We start from the raw sequence: 19937 nt of genomic DNA on the forward strand, positions 1-19937 counted from the left end.
TCGAGGCATAGATTACAAAAGCAGTGAGGTCATGTTGGAGTTGTGTAGAACTTTGGTAAGGCCACAGCTGGAGTAGTGTGTGTAATTCTGGTCGCCACATTATAGGAAGGATGTGATTGCACTGGAGGGGGTGCAGAGGTGATTCACCAGGATGGTGCCTGGGATGGAACATTTAAGCTATGAAGAGAGGTTGGACAGGCTTGGGTTGTTTTCGCTGGAGCAGAGAAGACTGAGGGGTGACCTGATCGAGGTGTACAAGATTATGAGGGGCATGGACAGGGTGGATAGGGAGCAGCTATTCCCCTTAGTTGAAGGGTCAGTTACTAGGGGTCACAAGTTTAAGGTGAGGGGCAGGAGGTTTAGGGGGGACTTGAGGAAGAACCTTTTTACCCAGAGGGTGGTGACGGTCTAGAATGCACTGCCTGGGAGGGTGGTAGAGGCGGGTTGCCTCACATCCTTTTAAAAAGTACCTGGATGAGCACTTGGCACGTCATAACATTCAAGGCTATGGGCCAAGTGCTGACAAATGGGATTAGGTAGACAGGTCAGGTGTCTTTAATGCATCGGTGCAGACTCGATGGGCCGAAGAGCCTCTTCTGCACTGTATTACTCTGATTCTGTGAAAGGAATATCATCATTGTGATTGTTGGAAGCCAATCATCTCAACCCCAGGACATTGCTGCAGGAGTTTCTCAGGGTAGTGAACTAGGCCCAACCATCTTCAGCTGCTTCATCAATGCCGTTCCCTCCAACCTAAGGTGAGAAATGGGGGTGTTCACTGATTATTGCACAGTGTTCAGCTCCATTCGCAACTTCTCAGATACTGAAGCAGTCCATATCCATATGCAGCAAGACCTACATAGCATTCAGGCTTGGGCTGAAAAGTGGGAAGTTAGATTTGTGCCACCTAAGTGCCAGGCAATGACTATCGCCACCAAGAGAGAATCTAACTATCTCCCCTTGACATTCAATGGCCTTGCCATCGCTGAATCCCCACCATCAACATCCAAGGGGTTATCATTGACCAGAAACTTAACTGGACCAGCCAGATGGACTGCAGTGGTTCAAGAAGGGGGCTCACCACCACCTTCGCAAGGGCAATTAGGGATGGGCAATAAATGCTGGCCTCGCCAGTGACACTCACCACATGAAAAAAAAACATAAAAGAGCAGGCCAGAGGCTGGAAATTCTGTGGCAAGTATCTCCCCTCCTGACTCCCCAAAGCCTGTCCACCATCTACAAGGCATAAGTCAGGAGTGTGATGGAATACTCTCCACTTGTTTGGATGACTGCATCTCCAACAACAGTCAAGAATAGTCATTTGCAAGTACACAACTTGAGTATTGATGAAAATAAAGACATGTTGTCGAAGTTTTTCGTCTTGCACTCATCAAGACAATCCGCAAGAATACCAATGTAAGGGAAAACAACCACTTTATACTATGAGAAGAGTGCTGATTGGTTGGCTAGCGAACTCTGGTAGAGGCATTGCCATGGAGAATGCACCAGTTTACAGTGACTGACAGTTAACTGTCAAGCTTTGTTTGAAATTTAAACCAGGCAGCTTGACTCTGGTCAAGGCATTACCCTGAGGAATGAACTAGCGAATGGCTGTCTCTTATTTTGTTTAGCTGAAACAGGCGCGATGTTGGTACATGTTCTTTCTGTTTGCAAAGAACGGGGCTCTGTGTATTAATATATGTAGCCTCCAGTACGTGCAAATGCGCCACACTGCGAACCCTACTGACAATCTTAAATTGGTTGTCGTTGTCAAATGAAATAAGTGACAGCCATTCGCTGGTCAACACGTTTCCCCGAGGAATGAACCAATCCGAGTCAAGCTGCCTGGTTTAAATTTTAAATAACGCTTGGCAGTTAACTGTCAGTCACTGCCTTGCCAGTGACACCCACATCCCATGAATGAGTTAAAAAAAAAAGGCAGTGGGGTAAAGAGATAATGAGAACATAGGTCACAGCCAAAGCAAATCTGAAATTGAAACCATGAACTTTGGCAAAATTAAGGGCATCGCAACAAGTGTTTATAGTGCAGAAAGTCTGGCTAGGACCAGATTACATAGGTGTTACAGCTCAGAAACAGGCCATTCTCATGCGTATCTGCGGGACTGTAAGAATTCCCATTACACAGATCCGTGACAGCTTACTTTTGTTGCAGATTCATGAGGACTATGACTGCATGTTGAACCAAACCAACATCGGAAACAATAACAATAAGTTCTACATCATCCAGCTGATCAAACTGAATGACTCGTATTACTGCTGGAACCGCTGGGGCCGGGTGGTAAGTACCAGAGGCAGCTACAACATTTCTCCTTCCCACCCCAGACTTCTGAAGTGATTTATGACTTTAACCCCTTATAGGGACTAAACCAAATCAGGAGTACATCCCTATGAATCTCCTTTAATTAAGTTCAAACCAGACAAACTCTTATAGACACTTATTTGGGTCCAAAGAATTAAACTAGTTTCCCCTCAAAGAAAGAAAACTAACAGATAATATTACCATTTTTTGGATACTTTTTTTTAATAATTATGGCTAAGTCATAAATATCCCAGATATTATAAGGGTCTGGGAAACTCTTCAATATGTATCTCTCCACTTAGAGACACAGAGCAGGTTCTTGTTGTTGTATACAAATGCTACGAGACAATTTTTTAACTTTTATATATTTATTAAAGAATTTAACATGCAATACACTTTTAAGTGGATAAGTATACTACAATATCAAATATTACTAAGAGATGTAAAACATCTTATTTCTAAAATAGAATCCAAAAGTTCAACCTTGACAATGTTGCAGCAAAATATCTTAGAATATCCATCAAAATTCAAAGTAAACTGTTACCTTGAATCCCCCGAGTAAGCCTCCTGCTTAACAAGACAAAACATTGTCAGTTAAGAGCAGAATTCTCTTTGTCATGCAGTCAGCCGTTCTTACCATAGGTTGAGAACATTGATGAGGAATTTCAATACCTCTGATTTTTCGATTCAAAACTCTCACATTTATACTGTTTCTAATCTATTAACTCATCTTTTGGAATGTAGGTGTTACCTTTCTGTGCTTGTTTTTCCCGCTTTCGTTATCCATTTTTGATCATTTGATTAGCTACTTATTCCTAATTAATTAGTTGCTGAGAATTCCCTTCTCATGAAGTTGAGCTTTTATCTGGTCAAAATGTTTGTAGTGTTTTACAGTAATACCCAAGACTTAACTTTATAAATGTGTTTTATACTTGAAAGATATTTAATTACATTTGTGCAGTAAATCTTTTTCCTTTTAGGGTTAAATTGGGTTTACGTGGCATCTGTTTTTGTAGGTAATATTCCATTTTGTGATTGATCATCTGTGAGGGTTCTTTGTTGGTCCCTTGTACCATCTCCTTAAGTCATTCTGTCTATATCATAACTATAATCCTAATTAGTTGATAATATTAATCAGTACGGACCATGTATAGCCTGTCTCATTTAACTTAAAAGGTGTTTCTGGTACACATTCCATTGTAACGGGGATGTTCATGGATTTTTAACTCTGCCCTTGAAGGGAATTTCAGTGAGTCTTGAAAACTGACCATTTATTCAATCTTTAATTCTAAAAGGTATAATGTATTAATTATATCTAAATTCCACCTAATTAGGCCTATCATACCTATATTTCATCACACTTCAACGTAAACCCTACTAGCTGCTGGAACATTGTGTGGGGAGCTAATGTCCTTTCATCAAACCCTAGGGAAGGAATTGGGATAACCCAGGCAAAGATCAGGGCTGGGTGTGGGAGAGGAGGTTCTGGGCCGAGATTGGGACTGGGTAGGATGGTTGGTGGGAGTAGAGGCTGTGGTCTCTTATCAGGGCTAATGATGGTGAGAGACACTGCTCCAAGAGGATGAGGCTCTGGTCAATGTTTGGGATTGGTAGAGTCCAAAGGCATCTTTGTGAGGCCTGGGGAGAGCCCTCCTCCTACATAAGGAGGGCAATGTGGGCCTCGGATCAGATGCCAGGCAGCCGGCAGCGTGGGCCTCCCACCGCCAACCCCCATTTCCTGTCAAAGTTCAGTCGCAGCATTGACAATGTTATCAGGCAGTGACTTTGGACTGTTAATGAGGACCCTGCCTACCCCGGATCGTCACTGGACTGTTTTCTGTATGTTAAAGTCTAAAGGGGTGGGAATGGGACCGTTTGCCTGATCCTGAAATTTTAACTGCCATCCGACCCTTTCGCACCAATCGAATGTGGGGTGGGGTTTAAAATGGAAGACAATGAGCCACCCCATTAACAAAAATGTACCACGTCTCTTTGAAAGTCGCATTTCTTGTTTATTTTAACTGATTTTCTTTTCAAAATTAGTAAATATCTATGGAAATAACACATTAATAGTGTGAAGTAGTGGGAGGACTGGCAGGGTGATTAACAGGCTGACAGGGTGATGATAGTGTTGTTGTATGTTTACACTCTTCCTTTGGAGAACAGTGTGTAGTAGTGGGAGGATGTGCAGGCTAATTAGTGATGCGATGTGAATGCTCTTTTCTTGACTGTAGCCATCATTAAATTGGCTGGTAGATGGGTTAGTCCGATACAGCGGGAGGGATTTATGGGCTCCCCCGTCCACCAGACACGAGTATCCCACTTAACGCAACATTCCGAGCCGGAATGCTGGCCACTGCTCGCAGGGACTGTCAGGAGTGGTTTTCAAACCCTACACCTTTGGATTCAGACATGGGAATGTTACGACACTGCAGCATGTTGGAAGATCAACAAATTGAGAGAAATGCAGAAATGTGATGACTTGAGGGACCCTCTGGTGAATCCCTAGGGTCTGGGGGCCTGAGATTGAAAACCAATGATTTCGGAAAGAATGGCCTTGCTAGGCCTAAGTGCCCCAATTGCATTGAAAACCCTGTCCTGGTCTGAGGACACGCACTGAGTACTTGATGCTGGCTTTGGGGAACTAAAGTGCAAATGTGCTCCATTCTGTGAACCCCTGACTTTTTATCTCCATAAGCATAAAAAAAAACTACCAACATACTTTAGGAGTGGCATTTATGGGCCACTGATCTGAGTCCCTTTAATGTCCCTTGTTCTCTTTACCACCCCCCCCCCCCCCCACCCCCCCTCCCTCTCGTGCTCTTTCATGTTTAGGGAGAAGTTGGCCAAAGTAAGCTGAGCCCTCCGGGTACCCTGAATGATGTTGTGAAGGATTTTGAAAAGAAGTTCAAAGACAAGACCAAGAATGGCTGGGCGGACAGAGCTTCCTTCGTTGCACAGCCTGGAAAATACACAATGATTGAAGTGCAGCATGGCTATGAGGAAGCGACAGTTATGAAGGTAGGTTAAACTCAGGTTTATATCCAGTTTTAACTCACCTTTATTTAGTCTGGGATTGTGCAAGCCTCATGTCTCCCAGAGTTGGTTGTGGTTGGTTTACTTGACTGGAATCGAGTGGTGTGTTTCAGCTGGGCATTACGCAGTGAAAGCTATGACAGGGAGGAGGATAAAAAGGTTGGGATAGATTTCCGTGTTGACCACTGGGCGTCAATCTGTTGGAACCGATCTCCCACCTGTGACAGGCCCTGCCTGATGGATTATCGCCCAAGCCATGAAGGCAAAAACCTGCTTGTATTTAATTGGAGACATTTGGTTGAAGGTTTGAAGGCCTGTAGTGCAGGAAAAAACCAAGGCTCAAAAGAGATGAAGTAAATCAAATGCTTCTGGGTTTCAAAAAAACGGCAAATTGCACAAGGGTCAGGAGAATGTTTGAGGTCCATGGAAAGTATGGGTTGGAGTAGGAGACAGTATGAAGAATCTTGATTTTAACCAGGTGTATTGGAGTTTAGGAGTAACAAGAGATGGATATTTAGAGGAGAAAGGAGGATCTAATATTATAAAGTACAAAAAGATGAAAAGGTTGTGATGTGGAATTTGAAGGTTCGTGATAAGAGAGGAATGACTTATCACATGACAAGATGGAGACATAGTGAGGGTTGCCATGTTAACTGAATGTGTGGGCGTGGTGGGAAGGTTCCAAGAGCAGGACTGGATAGGGCAAGTGCTGGGTTTTGTCTACTTGGACAGAGTGATGAGTGGGAGAATTCTTATGCCACGCATTGTCTGATTTGCAGACTGATACTGTGGACGGAGGCTCTGTGGTGAATAAGAAAGTTCGATCTTGCACTTTAGACAAACCAACCCAGGATCTGATCACTCTCCTGTTCAGCCATGATATGTTCAAGGAGCAGATGCAAACCATGAATCTTGGTAAGTCCTTCATCTTAGTTTCACATTCTAACTAAGAAGCTGTTCATAAGGTAGTAGCCACAGCCTGATAGACCAGAACCTGGAACTTCAGATTAAAATGAAGCTAGACATCTGGACCATTGAACTTATTCCCTGCTCCTAAAGTTCAAGACAGAGGTGCCCAGAAGATGTGGCTCTCCACTGGGTATCTGCTTGTACTTCATAAATTCCCCTACTTCTTGCTTTGACTCAATAGCTTTGTGAAACAGTATACAGTATTTTACCCCCTCTGAGGTTCCATTGTGTCTCATCTACTGAATGTAAATAATGTTCTTCCAGTCTATACTCCCACAACCCCACTACACAGCAACTATCTACTCTTCACGTGCGGATATCATCCCTACCATTACACTGTCCCGTACTGAAAAAGATGGGAATCCCATCTACAGAATCGTTGGTGGTAAGATCTGTTTATCCACATTAAGACTTTACGTGTTCAAGGCCCTGGTGATGCTACAATGCTGCAATTATACTGTATAACTAATTTGGGCTGGAAAATATGTTCTAATTAGTTTGAGCAGTGGGAGGTTAGATGTCAGCCATGGCTCAGTTGGTAACACTCTTTCCTCTGAGTCAGAGGTTGAGGGTTCAAGCCCCACTCCAGAGACTTGAACACAAAATCTAGGCCGACACTCCGGTGAGTACTGAGGGAGTGCTGCACTGTTGAAGGTAGGGTCTTTTGGATGAGAAGTTAACTGAGGCATTTTCTGCCCTCTCAGGTTGATGTGAAATACCCGACTATTTCCAAGAAGAGCAGAGGCGTTCTCCCCTCTGTCCTGGGCCAATATTTATCACTCAACCAACACCACTAAAACAGATTATCTGGTCATTATCACTTTGCTGTTTGTGGGAGCTTAGAGCATGGCTACCCAACCCAAACCCGACAGGACCCGACGACATGTGTCGGGTTCAGGTCGGGTCGCACGTCCGGGTCCGGCATTCGGGCTCGGCTCGGGTCGGGTCGAACACGCTCCATCACCACCTCTGGTAAGTGGCTCCAATGTTAATGTACTTTTTGGACTAGAAAGGTTGTTTAGTTACAATTTTTTTTTAAGCTTATGCAGGTAAGTAACAAAAGGATAAAACAGAAAGTAGGTTAACTGATGGTCGGGTTGGGCCTGGGAAAAAAGGAAAGGACTCGGGCCGGGTCGGCCTCGGGTCAGATGTGGTTCCGTCGGGCTTCATTTGCAGACCTGAGCCGGCCTTTATGGGAGCTTGCAGTTCACATTGGCTGCTGTATTTCTTACTTTACAACAGTGACTACACTTCAAAAGTGCTTCATTGGCTATAAAGTGGTTTGCAATGTCCTCTGAAAGGTGCTATATAAATGCTAGTTCTTCCTATTTTCTTGTTTAAAATTGAAAGATAATCTACAGAGGGAATGGATGGTATAATAGTTTCAACGTTGACTTCTCACCTCTGGGACCTATGTTGATATAGAGCCTCTTCCTGTTCAAGATGAAGCTCTGTCAGCTGTAAGATCCTCAGTCAAATGAGTTTAGGCTGTTCCTAGTGGGTAAGTGCCTACAACACACAATTGTCCTGAATTCAGCACCATTTGAATGAGAAGCCTGCCAGCCCTCGGGTGCATATGAAAGATCCCATGGCATTACTTTAATGACAAGCGGGGGAGTTATCCCTGGTGTCCTGGCCAATATTTATCCCTCATCCAACATCATTAAAACAGGTTATTTTGTCATTATCACCTTTTGACATTAATACAAAAGCAAAATACTGCAAATGCTGGAAATCTGAAATAAAAACTGATAATGCTAGACACACTTATTTGGTCAGGCAGCATTTGCAGAGAGAGAAATAGAGTCAATGTTTCTTACCACGTGCCTCGATAACCTTTCATCAAAACTTTTGGTCATTTCCTTAACTTTATTCCCTCCAGTTACTGACTCACTGGCTGATGAAATAGCCAAGACTGCATATTTTTGAACCCCTCCACTAAATATCCTCTTAACCTTTGATGAGCAGAAATGTTTATCCTGCTCAATTATTTCCTCCAAAAGCTTTGAACAACGTCTTTGCTGATTGGCATTGGTGGCTAAAACATTGAGCTATGGGGGCTCGGAAGGTCCCAGGTTTGTTCCCTGTTCAATGCTGAGATAAGTAATCTCGGCTGAGGGGATAGTGGGGCATTGCTCTTGGCCTTAATATTCTGGACTACGGTAGAGAACATTTCAGTTTGCCTTCCTGTCCTGATTGCTATCCATTGGTCTCATTTTTTGCAAAATGTGTGTTTGGTGATGGTAGAATTGCTCTCCAAGCTCCTTACCGTGAGCTTACATGTGGAAAGACCAATTGGAGAGTTTACCAAGCAACATAGTGGACCCCAATCCTGGTTAAACCCCTTCAGGAGAGAAGCGGGGAGAAGGCTGTTGAGTTGCTTTAATGGTTGTTATGTTTGCTATTGGTCCAATCAGATCTGAAGAAGATGCCTCTTGGAAAGTTGAGCAAGCAGCAAATTGCCAAGGGTTTTGATGCGTTGGTTGAGATTGAGGAAGCCTTGAAGCAACCACGCAACAACAAGCAGTTGGAAGAGCTATCCTCAAAATTCTACACTATCATTCCTCACTACTTCGGGCGCAATAGACCCCCAGTGATTGATACTGCAGAAGTGGTCCAAAGCAAAAAAGACATGCTGCTGGTAATTGTCATTGAAAGTCGGCCAAAGTTTTTTGGTAGGACCATGATTGGTGTTAATATCAGTGTAGACTCTCTAAGCAGAACTGGGCAGAGATAAGGTACTTCAGAGTCTATCTCTTTCTGTCATATAACAAGGACCCATTGAGTTGGTGGGTTATGCAAGCCAATATTACTTGCCAGCCATCTTGTTCTTATTTTTGTGTTGTCCTCCGACAATGTTCATTGGGTCTAATAATGCCACTGATTAATCTCAACCTTACCACATCCATGGACCCCACCTTCTCACCATATCCTTCGATCAGGCACTCTGCACTCAGTACTGCCATTACAGTATGTAGAATTATCCAGCAACTGTTCAAACAGCTAACTAGCTGCACGTCATAGGGAAATTGTCCACATTTCCAATGGCATTGTAATGACAACTCCAAGAGCTTCCAGTCGAGGAGGTAAGCGCTGAGAGCAAAACCAACCAAAAAATATGGTCCATCCCAGAATGGCCATGACAACAATGAAGATAGAGCCAATCCTGATGACCTCATGTTCTCTGATATCACTATTCTGTGATGGTTGTCCTTTTATGAACAGGACATGTGATGGTTGTCTGTGATCCAACAGATCACCAAACCAGATGACACACCAGATCTTTGTGCTTCTGGTGTGAGTATGCTGGGCGCAGAGCCTACGGTCAATGTAGAAGTCACAGGATAAAGTAAACAATTTTGCTGGTTTGATTAATCCATGCTGAGTTAGTGGATCTTAGCTGGAACAGCAACAGAGGGTTTAACAATGAGCCTCATTCTCTCTGAGGTAGGGAGTGCTGACATCAGCACTCTTGATCGCTATGTAGCCGGCTCCTGCTGGGAAGTGTACGAGAGTGCTCGTCATGAGAGCAGGTTCGGTCGCCATGATCTGTTAGGCTGCTGGAACCTGCTCTCCAGACATGCATATGTTGAATGGCCATTTAGTCCAGTGCCATAGAACCAAAGGCCATCAGGAATTGGTTGAGGGGTAGAGGGAAGTGAAGCAAACTGATAATGTAGCTTTCCAAGAAATCATCAACATTCAGAGCTAAATTGTGAACTCCTATCTAAATAACCAGGTGCTTGCCGATATAGAACTCGCCCAGAGTCTTCAAGCTGAGAAAGAGCAGAAAGCCAAGACGGAAATTATTGAGGAGGTACCACATCCTCTGGATGAAGACTATAACCTGCTGAAGTGTGAGCTCTCGCTGCTGCCGCCCACTTCCGATGAATTCAAGGTAAAATTTGAACTCCACCTCACATCCAGTACGTCACTCCCGAGCCCCACCTCACCTCCAGTACGTCACTCCCGAGCCCCACCTCACCTCCAGTACGTCACTCCCGAGCCCCACCTCACCTCCAGTACATCACTCCCGAGCCCCACCTCACCTCCAGTATGTCAACCCCGAGGGACCCAACACTGAACCCTGTGAAATGCCACTGGAAGCTGCTTTCCATTTGCAAAAACATCCGTCGACTACTACCCTTTGTTTCCTGTCACTGGACTTTGGTTCCAGCCTGCCACATTCCTCTGTATCCCATGGGCTTTCATTTTTCTGACTGGTCTGCCATGTGGGACCTTGTCAGATGCCTTACTAAAATCCATATAGACCACATCCACTGCACTACCCTCATCAATCCTTCTTATTACTTCCTCAAAAAATTCAATCAAGTTAGTAAGACTTGAGCTTCCCTTAACAAATCCATGTTGACTACCCCTGATTAATCCATTCCTTTCTAAGTGGCAGTTTATCCTGTCCCTCAGAATTGATTCTAATAATTTACCCAGCATCAAGGTCAGACTAACCAGCCTAGAATTATTTGGCCTATGCCTCACACCCTTTTTAAACAATGGTACAACATTCGCAGACCTCCAATCATCTGATACCTCGCCTGTTATACAGAGAAGATTTGAAGATGATCCTCGGAGCATCCACTATTTCCTCCCTGGCTTCCTTTAGCAACCTGGAATACAATCCATCCAGTCCTGGTGATTTATCCACTTTCAAGGATGTCAGACCCTCTAGTATTTCCTCTGTCATTATGCTTATCGTATCTAATATTTCACACTCCTCATTTACTATAATGTCTGCATCATCCCTCTCCTTTGTGAAGACAGAGACCAAAAACTCATTAAGAACCCTGCCCACATCTGCATCCACGTGTAAGTTCCCTTGTACATCTCTGATAGGCCCTACCCTTTCGTTAGTTAGCCTCTTGCTCTTAATGTACTGAGAAAACATCTTCGGGTTTTTCTTGATTTTACCTGCCAATAATTTTTCGTGTCCTCTCTTTTTGCTTTTCTAATTTGCCTTTTTACTTCACCCTGCACTTTCTATACTCCTCTAGGCTTTCTAAAGAATTAAGTTTTTTGTGATCGTCATTAGCTTTCTTTTTCTGCTATAGCTTATCCTGTAAGCTTTTAGATAGCTGGGGGCTCTCGATTTTATCTTTGTGGGGACATGCCTACACTGTGCCTATAGAATCTCAATTTTGAATGCCCCCCACTGGTTTGCCACTGAATTTCCTTCAAGTAGCTACATCCAGTCTACTTTTGCCCGATCACTTCTCAGTTTCGTAAAATTTGCCTTCCCCCAATTTAGAACTTTTACAACTGTTTGATCTTTGTCCTTTTCCATGATTATACTAAAACTAACAGTATTATGGTCACTATCTCCAAACTGGTCACCCACTGCTACTTCATCCACTTGCCCAGCTTCATTACCGAGGACTTGAATTCCGCCCCCTCTTGTGCCCTTTGTGCCTTCACTCTGTTTATTGAAATCCCCAACTATTGTTGCCCTATAGTTTTTGCACTCAGATATTTGCCTACATATTAGTTCTTCTATCTCCCTCTCACTATTTGGGGGTCTATAGTATACTCCTAGTGGTGTGGCTGCCCTTTTTTTTATTTCTGATCTCCACCTGTATGACCTCATTTGATGATTCATTTAGCATATCATTTCTCCTCACAGCTACTATTGATTCCTTAACCAATAATGTTACACCCCCTTTTTTTATCCCCCTCTCTATCATGCCTGAAAACTCTATATCCAGGGATGTTGAACTGCCATTCTTGCCCCTCTCAAAGCCAAGTTTCCGTTATATCAATGATATCCTGTTGCCATGTGTCTCCCTGTGCCTTCAGCTCATTGGCTTTATTTCCTATACTCCTTACATTTAAATAAACATTGCATTGAAACAAAGTCCTCAGAACTAGCAACGTTATTCTCCTGCCGAGTGCTCACAGAATGTTGGTCATGAGCCAATTCTCACTGGTAGGGGGTTTAGGAAATTGCGCACAGAGTTCTGTAGATCAAAGACCTTTCCGACCCCAGCAACAACTAACCAACCTAACAAGAGACTCTGCTTTTATCCACTCAATTCCTTTGAGTAAGGGATGCAAAATTTGAAAGATAATGTCCAAGAGTAGAACAAGAGAACACTTCACAGCTCCTGCACAGTTCATAGCCAATTTCAAGTGCAACCATCACTGCCCAGGAAATCACACTCCAGTTTCACTTCACATGGCATTGAAATTCCTGTGAATGTGTGTCAGCTGTAGCTCAGTTGGTAGCACCCTCGCCTCTAAGTCACAAGGTTCTGAGTTCATGTCCCAACCTAGGACTTCAGCTCAAAAATCAACAGTGATACTCCAGCATAATACTGATGGAGTGCTGCATTGTTGGAGGTGCCATGGTTTGAATGAGACATTAAACTGAGGTCCCATCTGTCATTCTCAGGTGGACGTAAAAGATCCTATGGCACTATTTCAATGAAGAGCCCGGGAGTTGTGTCAACATCACAAAAACAGATTATCTGGTTCTTATCACATTGCTGTTTTTTGTGTGAAAATTGGCTGCTGGATTTCCTGCCTTACAACATTGGCTCTGATGTGCTTTGAGATGTCCAGTGGTCATGAAAGGCACTATCGAAATACAAGTCTTTCTTTTTTGCTCCAAATTGACTAGGTCCAAATTATGGAGTTTCATTCTGTTAGTGGTTGCAAAATACAGAGCCCAAGATTTACCCTTTAGCACTTCCTAAGCTAGTTTTCCACCCCCTGCCCCACCTCACCAAGAACAAAGGCCAGCAAAACCACTTTGGAGTGAAGTAAACGCAGCCACATGCATGAAAGCATATCACTCGTCTTTTAAAAATGAAACAGCGGCAAGTTTCCATATTGTGACACCATGTTATAAGATCATAAGAATTAGGAGCAGGAGCCTGCACGGCCATTCAGTAAGATCATGGCTGATCTGATTGTGGCCTCAACTGCACGTTCCTGTCTGTGCACCCGCCCCCATCATAACCCTTGGCTTCCTTGTCGATCAAAAATCAATCTAACTCAGCCATATTCAATGAGCCAGCCTCCACTGCTCTTCGAGGAAGAGAATTACAACCCTCTGAGCACTTCACTGTCTTCAAAGTCCACCCCTCTTTGAAGGACCATGTTCTGGAGAGTGCAGCAGACCACCACCATGCACAAGACCCTTGCAGGAGTGTACTGCAGGGCACCATCCGACTAGTCCAGGCACTGAAACCACATATTCATGTGCCCGATGGCCTGTTCAATGGTTATCCCATTTCAGGGTCATGGAAAGGGGTGAGTAGCCATCTCTTCCAGCGATATCCCTCGTCCCCTAGAATCCATCACGTAGTTTGGGGGCTCTCTGTGCTGCCGCTGGTTGCTTGAAATGGAAATTGTCCCACTTCTCAACATTGACGTTCCTCACTGTAATGACACAAAGTTCAACAAAAAATAAAGACTGGGGCACTGAAATTCCCTGAGTTGCATTTCCGCCCCTGGAACCCAGTTCCACCAGGATTCCGCGCCATTTAGACCGGACCTTTCTATTCTGGTCGGGGGTGCAGGGGGCCCCTGTGAGGATCTTCCACCTGCACCACAACATCAAGGGTGGGGGTTGCGGTTTGTTGGGAGTGAACTTGGGCTTCCCAGAAAGTTCCTTCACTGTTCAAGTCTCGCTTGAGACCTGGAATGAGTGGCTTTGAGGCCTCCTAGACCTGAACCCTTTACTGGACTGAGATGATTGATCCTGCTAGTCAGCAGTTTTTGCATTCGTACCATTAGTTCTAGCTACCTTCCGATATCACACTCAACCTCTGCAGCTTCTTTGTTTAAGCTCTGTTCATCGGGAAGGAGGGGAATTGTTTTCATTGCCAGCTCCTCACTGCTTCCTGCCTTTAATAGTAACCTGAATCATTTTCCTCACACCCCCCCACAACTCACTTTTCTAATGGGACCATCCAACTTTTTGTTTCATTACAGATGATTAAGAAATATGTGGATATGACTGGGAGCGGCTACAGATCACTGAAAATTCTCAACATCTGGACGTTGAACAGAGACGGAGAGGTGAGCTTGCAGGCAGGGGGCCAGGTCCCATCGTGGGTTTAGTGCAGACATGGTATTTGTGTTGTGACTGTCAGTGCCATCACACGGAGAGTGAAGGCTCCAACGCACCTACTGAGGTAAGTGCTGCCAGGACCTTTGCTGCTTTCTGCCAGAAACTGGTCAGTGCTCTCCTCACTGGGCTGTAGGAAGCATGTTTACCCTGGGGAGGGACCAGTCACAAGGTAACATTTGGGACAAAGCTCGAGCCCCTTGACAGAAAGGAAAGAGAAACACCTGGCATCGAAAATCTCTCAAAGAAGGTAAATTAAAATCAGTTTGAACAATAATGAACAGGATATTGCATGAATCTGGAAATGGGTATAAGTAGTTGAAGGTGAACACGAGACGGGACTGATTAGGAGACGGGAGGAGGGACAGTCCAACTAGACTGTCTGTCTGTGATGTGACCTTGCCATAAAATACACAAGAGGGGCCTGGGGTATAAAGGCTGCTATACCCTAGGTCCCTTTTGTGTATTTTATGTTGGGGGGGCCTTTATTCCTCAGGCCCCCCCTTATATACATTTTATAAAATAACAGTATGAAGACAGATAAATAACACAAAACTCAAATTAAAATGCCTTTCTCGGCATCAATTATGACCTCCAGTGCCTGCAGTGCTCACCGGTCATGGAAGGTTTCAAATGTACCGGCGGACACTGCATGTTCCTTCTCTAGGGACACCAGGGCGCGAATGTAACTGCGGAAGAGGGGCAGGCAATTAGGGCGGAGAGACCCCCCGACAGCTCGCGGCCTGGACCTGTGAATTGCCACCTTGGCCAGGAGCAGACCGACAAGGAGATCCTCCTCCCGGCCCACGCCCCTCTACACCGGGTGCCCAAAGATCAGGAGCGTGGGGCTGAAGTGCAGCCAAAACTTGAGGACCAGCCCCTTTAAATACTGGAACAGGGGCTGGAACCTCACACGTTCCATGTATACGTGGAACACGGACTCGTCCAGGCCGCAGTAATTACAGGCGGCCTGGGAGTCAGTGGACCTGCTTAAAAGTCTATTGCATGGGACTGCCCAGGTCCCCGATGTTAAGGGGGAGGACTTCCATGTAGATAGACCTCCACCGCGTTTCCCCTCACCGCCAGATGGCAGCACGGAACGCCAGGGTGTTTCCGGTTGGCTGACAAGGGCGGGGAAGTGGAGAGCGTGCAGGAGCAGCCCATACAGAAAACCCCTCCGCTCCATTTGGAATGGCATGGAGGGCATTTCCAAGAGGCGGCTCGGATTGTGTGGGACCGACTTCCAAGGAGGGTTTCGGGGACTAGGTCTGATGAGCAGTTCCAGCCGAGCGGGTATCAGCTCGGCCAGGAGCGCTCCGTACTCCCAAGCCCCCTCGTCACCCGCAGTGAGGGGTGTCCCAGTGGCTTCGGCTATTGCTCTGCCCGTCAGTCCGTTCCTGGGCTGGCCACCTGGACAGCCGAGGTGCTCTCTTCTGCTGGCAGGGGAGCACCCTGAAGGGAGGCGAACATGTTCCAGACTCTGAATAGATCCCAGTAGAAGACAGGCAACTCCCTCAGAGATGCACGGCTAACGTTCTCCGCTGGGAGCTGCGTGTCGTCTTGAAGGCAGTGCCCCTGGCGGAAAAAATACATCGCCAGCGCACACCATCTGGGAGGACACTCGACGTACAGGTATCTCTGCAGGGTCAGAAGGCGGAGAGTCGCAGCCTGTCGCACACCAGCGACTGGCTGCATTCCTCAAGTGGGAAACTCAGGACCGCGGCAGAGACCCAGTGTTTCCTTTTTCCCCAGAAGAAATCAACGAGCTTCTTCTGGATCTTGGTGGCAAATGCAGGGGGCGGGGTCAAAGTGACCAACCGGCACCACACCGCCGCCAGCAGTTGGTTTCTGACGAGGGCTCGGCCCCTGTAGGGAAGCACTTGGAGTAGTCCTGACCAGCGCCCCAGCCAAGTGGTGCCTTTCACCTCCAACTCGTGCCAGTTTGCCGGCCAGGCTTCCTCAGCGGGGCTAAGGTTGGACTCCCAGGTAGAGGAGGTGCGTGGTGCTCCATGCAAAAGGTGTTAAATCCTCCAGCAGAGAGTTCACCCACCAGGAGTCCGGAACACTTTTCCCAATTGATCCTTGTGGAGGACGCGGCAGAAAAGGTCTGCTGGCAGTCGCACATCCTCCACAAGTCAACGGGATCTGTGACCGTGAGGAGCACGTCATTGGTGTAAGCCGAGAGGCCGACCTGCATGGCTGGCCCACACAGAGCCAAACCCGTCAACCTCCTGTGAAGAAGGCACAGGAATGGCTCCATGCAGATGGTATACAATTGGCCAGACATGGGGCATCCCTTATGCACTCCTCTCCCAAAGCGAAGGGGTGCCGCCAAGGACCTGTTAACTTTAACCAGACATTCTGCGACGGCAAATAAAAGTCGTAGCCAGACCACAAAATGCGGCCCGAGTTCGAATGCGTACAGAGTCCCGAAAAGGTTATTTGTGATCCACCCTGTCAAACGCCTTCTCCTGATCGAGTAGTCCAGTCCTCTGGGAAAGATGGACCAGGTCCCGGACCAGGTGGATGTTGTCCTGGATGGACTAGCCCGGGACCGTATATTGGTCGGGGTGGATCATGTGGGCCAGCACGGAGCCCAAGCGGGTAGACATAGCCCGGGCAAAGATCTTATAATCCGTGCTGAGGAGGGACATCGGACGCCAGTTCTTAAGCGGAGATCGACCCTCTTAGGCAGCAGGACGATGACCGCCCTGTGCCACAAGAGGGGCATCTCCCCAGTCGGCAGGCTTTCCCCCAGGACCTGCGTGCAATCGTCCCCCCAGGACGTCCCAGAATGCCCTGAGGAACTCCATGGTCAGCCTATCCAGCCCTGGGGATTTGCCCCTCGAGAGCTGGTGGTGGGCTCTGGTCAGCCAACGTGAGCGGAGCTCCAATCCTTTCGGTGCCCTCTGGGCTGACCTTTGGCACGTCCTCCCACAAAACTCTGCGCGCGTCCTCGCTGGAAAGATCCGGAGAGAACAACACACTGTAATAGGTACGGACTAGGAAACCCGTTCCCTCCAAATCCATGATGGAGAATCCGTCATCAGCCAGCAGCCCAATGAGCTGCTTACAGACCCCCCTGCCATTTTTCTAGCGGGTAGAAGAAGGGCGAGGCGCGGTCCAAAATATTCCAGGATCTGGATCCATGACCTCATTTATGCGCCTCAGGAACCTACGAGCTGCAGATTCCCTCAGCGGACCCTTCTTCTCTTTGTATGCCTGCCACAGGGCCGGGTCTGCAACGGCATGACCGAGTTGGGACTCCAAGTCGAGCACTTCCCTCTCTAGGCAACCGACCTCTTGGTTGACCACTTCGTGTACTCTTGACAGAAGACACGGATGTAAGTCTTGCCCACAACCCATCATAGCCTCAAGGAGGGGAAGCTCCCCTGCTTCCTTCTCCAGTCGGCCCAGAATTGACGGAACGAGTCCGGGAATCGCTTGTCCTCCAGCAGCCGGTTGTTAAAGCCAATATGCGGACCCTGCCCACATACGAAGTGGAGTGAACTCCGCCCACACCAGGTGGTGGTTCGAGCACTGCACCAAGCACTTGGAGGCCGCTGAGACGTGGGAGACATACACCTGTGAAATGTAGAGGTGGTCGATTCGGGACCCTCCTCCTCCAGACCTCCATGTGAAGGCACTGGAGTCGGGACGGAGATTCCGCCTGACGTCCACCAAGTTGAGGGAGCTGATCAGTTCCCTCAACTTCTCCACCGACGCTTGGCTGCGCTGGGGACCGTAGTGGTTTCCCCCACCTCGAGGTACAGTTAAAATAACCACCCCCCAACCGCTCCCCCCCTGAGGATGATGCAATCGCCACTATCGATAGAGCTCAAGAGAGCAGACACTTCAAACAAGCACACTAGTGACGCACCGGGCCTAGGCGTGTACACGTTCACAAAGTGGAACGGCATGCTACCCAGGCGAACGGCGAGGTAGAGCAAACGGCCCGGCACAAGCTCCTTGACCCCAAGATCTCTGGCTGAAAAGTTGGGGCCAACAAGATAGCCACCCCACTAGAAATAGGGGTGAGGTGACTCATGTAGACTCCACCCTGCCACTCAATGAGTCAGGTGGCTTCGTCTCCCGGAACGGTGTGGGCTCCCTGCAGAAAGCTCATCGCGTATCTCCCTTCCCTGAGAACTGAGAGATTGTGAAATCTGCGGTGAGACCTCCTGCTACCACTGATGTTGAGGCTGGCTATGGTTATCTTCATGTCAAAAGTACTTCAAAACCTGTCACCAACACCTCACTGTGAGGAGGGAGCGGAAGTGCACCTGGCCTTCCACTCCCCCAGCAACCCATTGAGGAACACATTAAAACGGCGCCTCTCAACCAGTTTGACACCCGCGCGCTTGCCTGTTATCTTCAGGGCGGCACGGACGGACTGGATCATCAGCGCCAGATTCGACCAGCGGTCGAGGGCCAGCTGAACTTTATTGCGGCAGCCCCTGCAAACCGCGAGGAAATCCCGGAGTTCCGCTGTGCGGATGAGAGGAGATTCGGTGGGAGGCACGAGGGACTCCACCACCTCACTGGCGATGGAATCAAGGTCATCCTCCGTGCCCCCCACCGAATCCCCATCATCCTCCGGGTCGTCACCGCCAGCGGGCGACACATCCACCACACACGGTGGGGCGGAAGTCCCGACTGCGCCAGCTGGTCCTGCCTCCGTCACGATCCCACCCCCAGGATCGATGGCGGAGGAGTCCTCTCTGGGTTTTACTGTAAAACTGGAGCCTGTGGGCGCCAGCAGCCCAGGACTCCCCTCCACCTCCGTCCCCAGGCCAATGAGTGGTCCAGGGGAGACAGAAGTTCCCGACTCCGGAAATCCAGCTGGAGCCGAGACTGGAGGCGGAGAGAGGAGGCCATCTCCCGCTCCGCCAGCACCCACAGGCCCAGCAGATGGGGCAGCATTCTCAGTTTTCACCGGGTCGGGTGTCTCCTGGCTGGTGGTGGACTCCGGCTGGGAGGGCTGACCCTCTGGGGCGTCGCCCTCCCCTTCATTCAGGGCACCCGACCCAGTGGCAATGGCAGAATGGGCAGCATCCCCAGGCTCCCCCACCACAAGCAGGGCCCCACTTACTCCTTCAGGAGGGGCCTCATGTACCGAGGCCTTCCCCTCCCCTCCATCCTGAGGAATAGGGAGCTCCTGCCCGGACTTTGCAGCCTTGGTGGTGGCGGTAGGGGGAACCTGAGGACCCGAAACAGGAGGAGACAGCTCCCCTCCAACAGATGGGCCCTGCACCTCAGGGCCCTGTGTTATTTCTGTGGAGGGGTGCCTTCTCCTCTTTTTCCCACCAGGGCGCAGAGGCTCAGAGACCTCCATGTCATCAGAGGCCTCCACCTCCGCACCCTCCTTCTTTTTAGTCACCCTGGGCCTGAGCCCAGCCCTGGGACAGGTGGATCCCATGAGAACGGGCTTTGGGCTGAGCTCAGGCTCGGGTTGTTTCAATGTGTCCAGGGGACGCGCCTCTTGATGTTTCTTTTGCCTCCGCGTCTTCCTTCCACACGGACAGG

The 19937-nt window shown here is 47.8% G+C and overlaps 1 protein-coding gene across 1 annotated transcript in view; it reads left to right on the forward strand.

Moving 5' to 3' along the window:
• Positions 1-19937, forward strand: part of parp3 (poly (ADP-ribose) polymerase family, member 3) — a 73388-nt gene that overhangs the window by 33000 nt on the left and 20451 nt on the right. The window contains exons 3-8 of the mRNA XM_068051384.1: positions 2174-2299; positions 5156-5341; positions 6136-6271; positions 8743-8966; positions 10065-10223; positions 14276-14362. Of these exons, the coding sequence (XP_067907485.1) occupies positions 2174-2299; positions 5156-5341; positions 6136-6271; positions 8743-8966; positions 10065-10223; positions 14276-14362 (918 nt within the window). The remainder of the gene's footprint in view (positions 1-2173; positions 2300-5155; positions 5342-6135; positions 6272-8742; positions 8967-10064; positions 10224-14275; positions 14363-19937) is intronic.

This window comes from Heterodontus francisci, chromosome 19 (assembly GCF_036365525.1).
Source record: "Heterodontus francisci isolate sHetFra1 chromosome 19, sHetFra1.hap1, whole genome shotgun sequence".
NCBI classification, from domain to species: Eukaryota; Metazoa; Chordata; class Chondrichthyes; order Heterodontiformes; family Heterodontidae; genus Heterodontus; species Heterodontus francisci.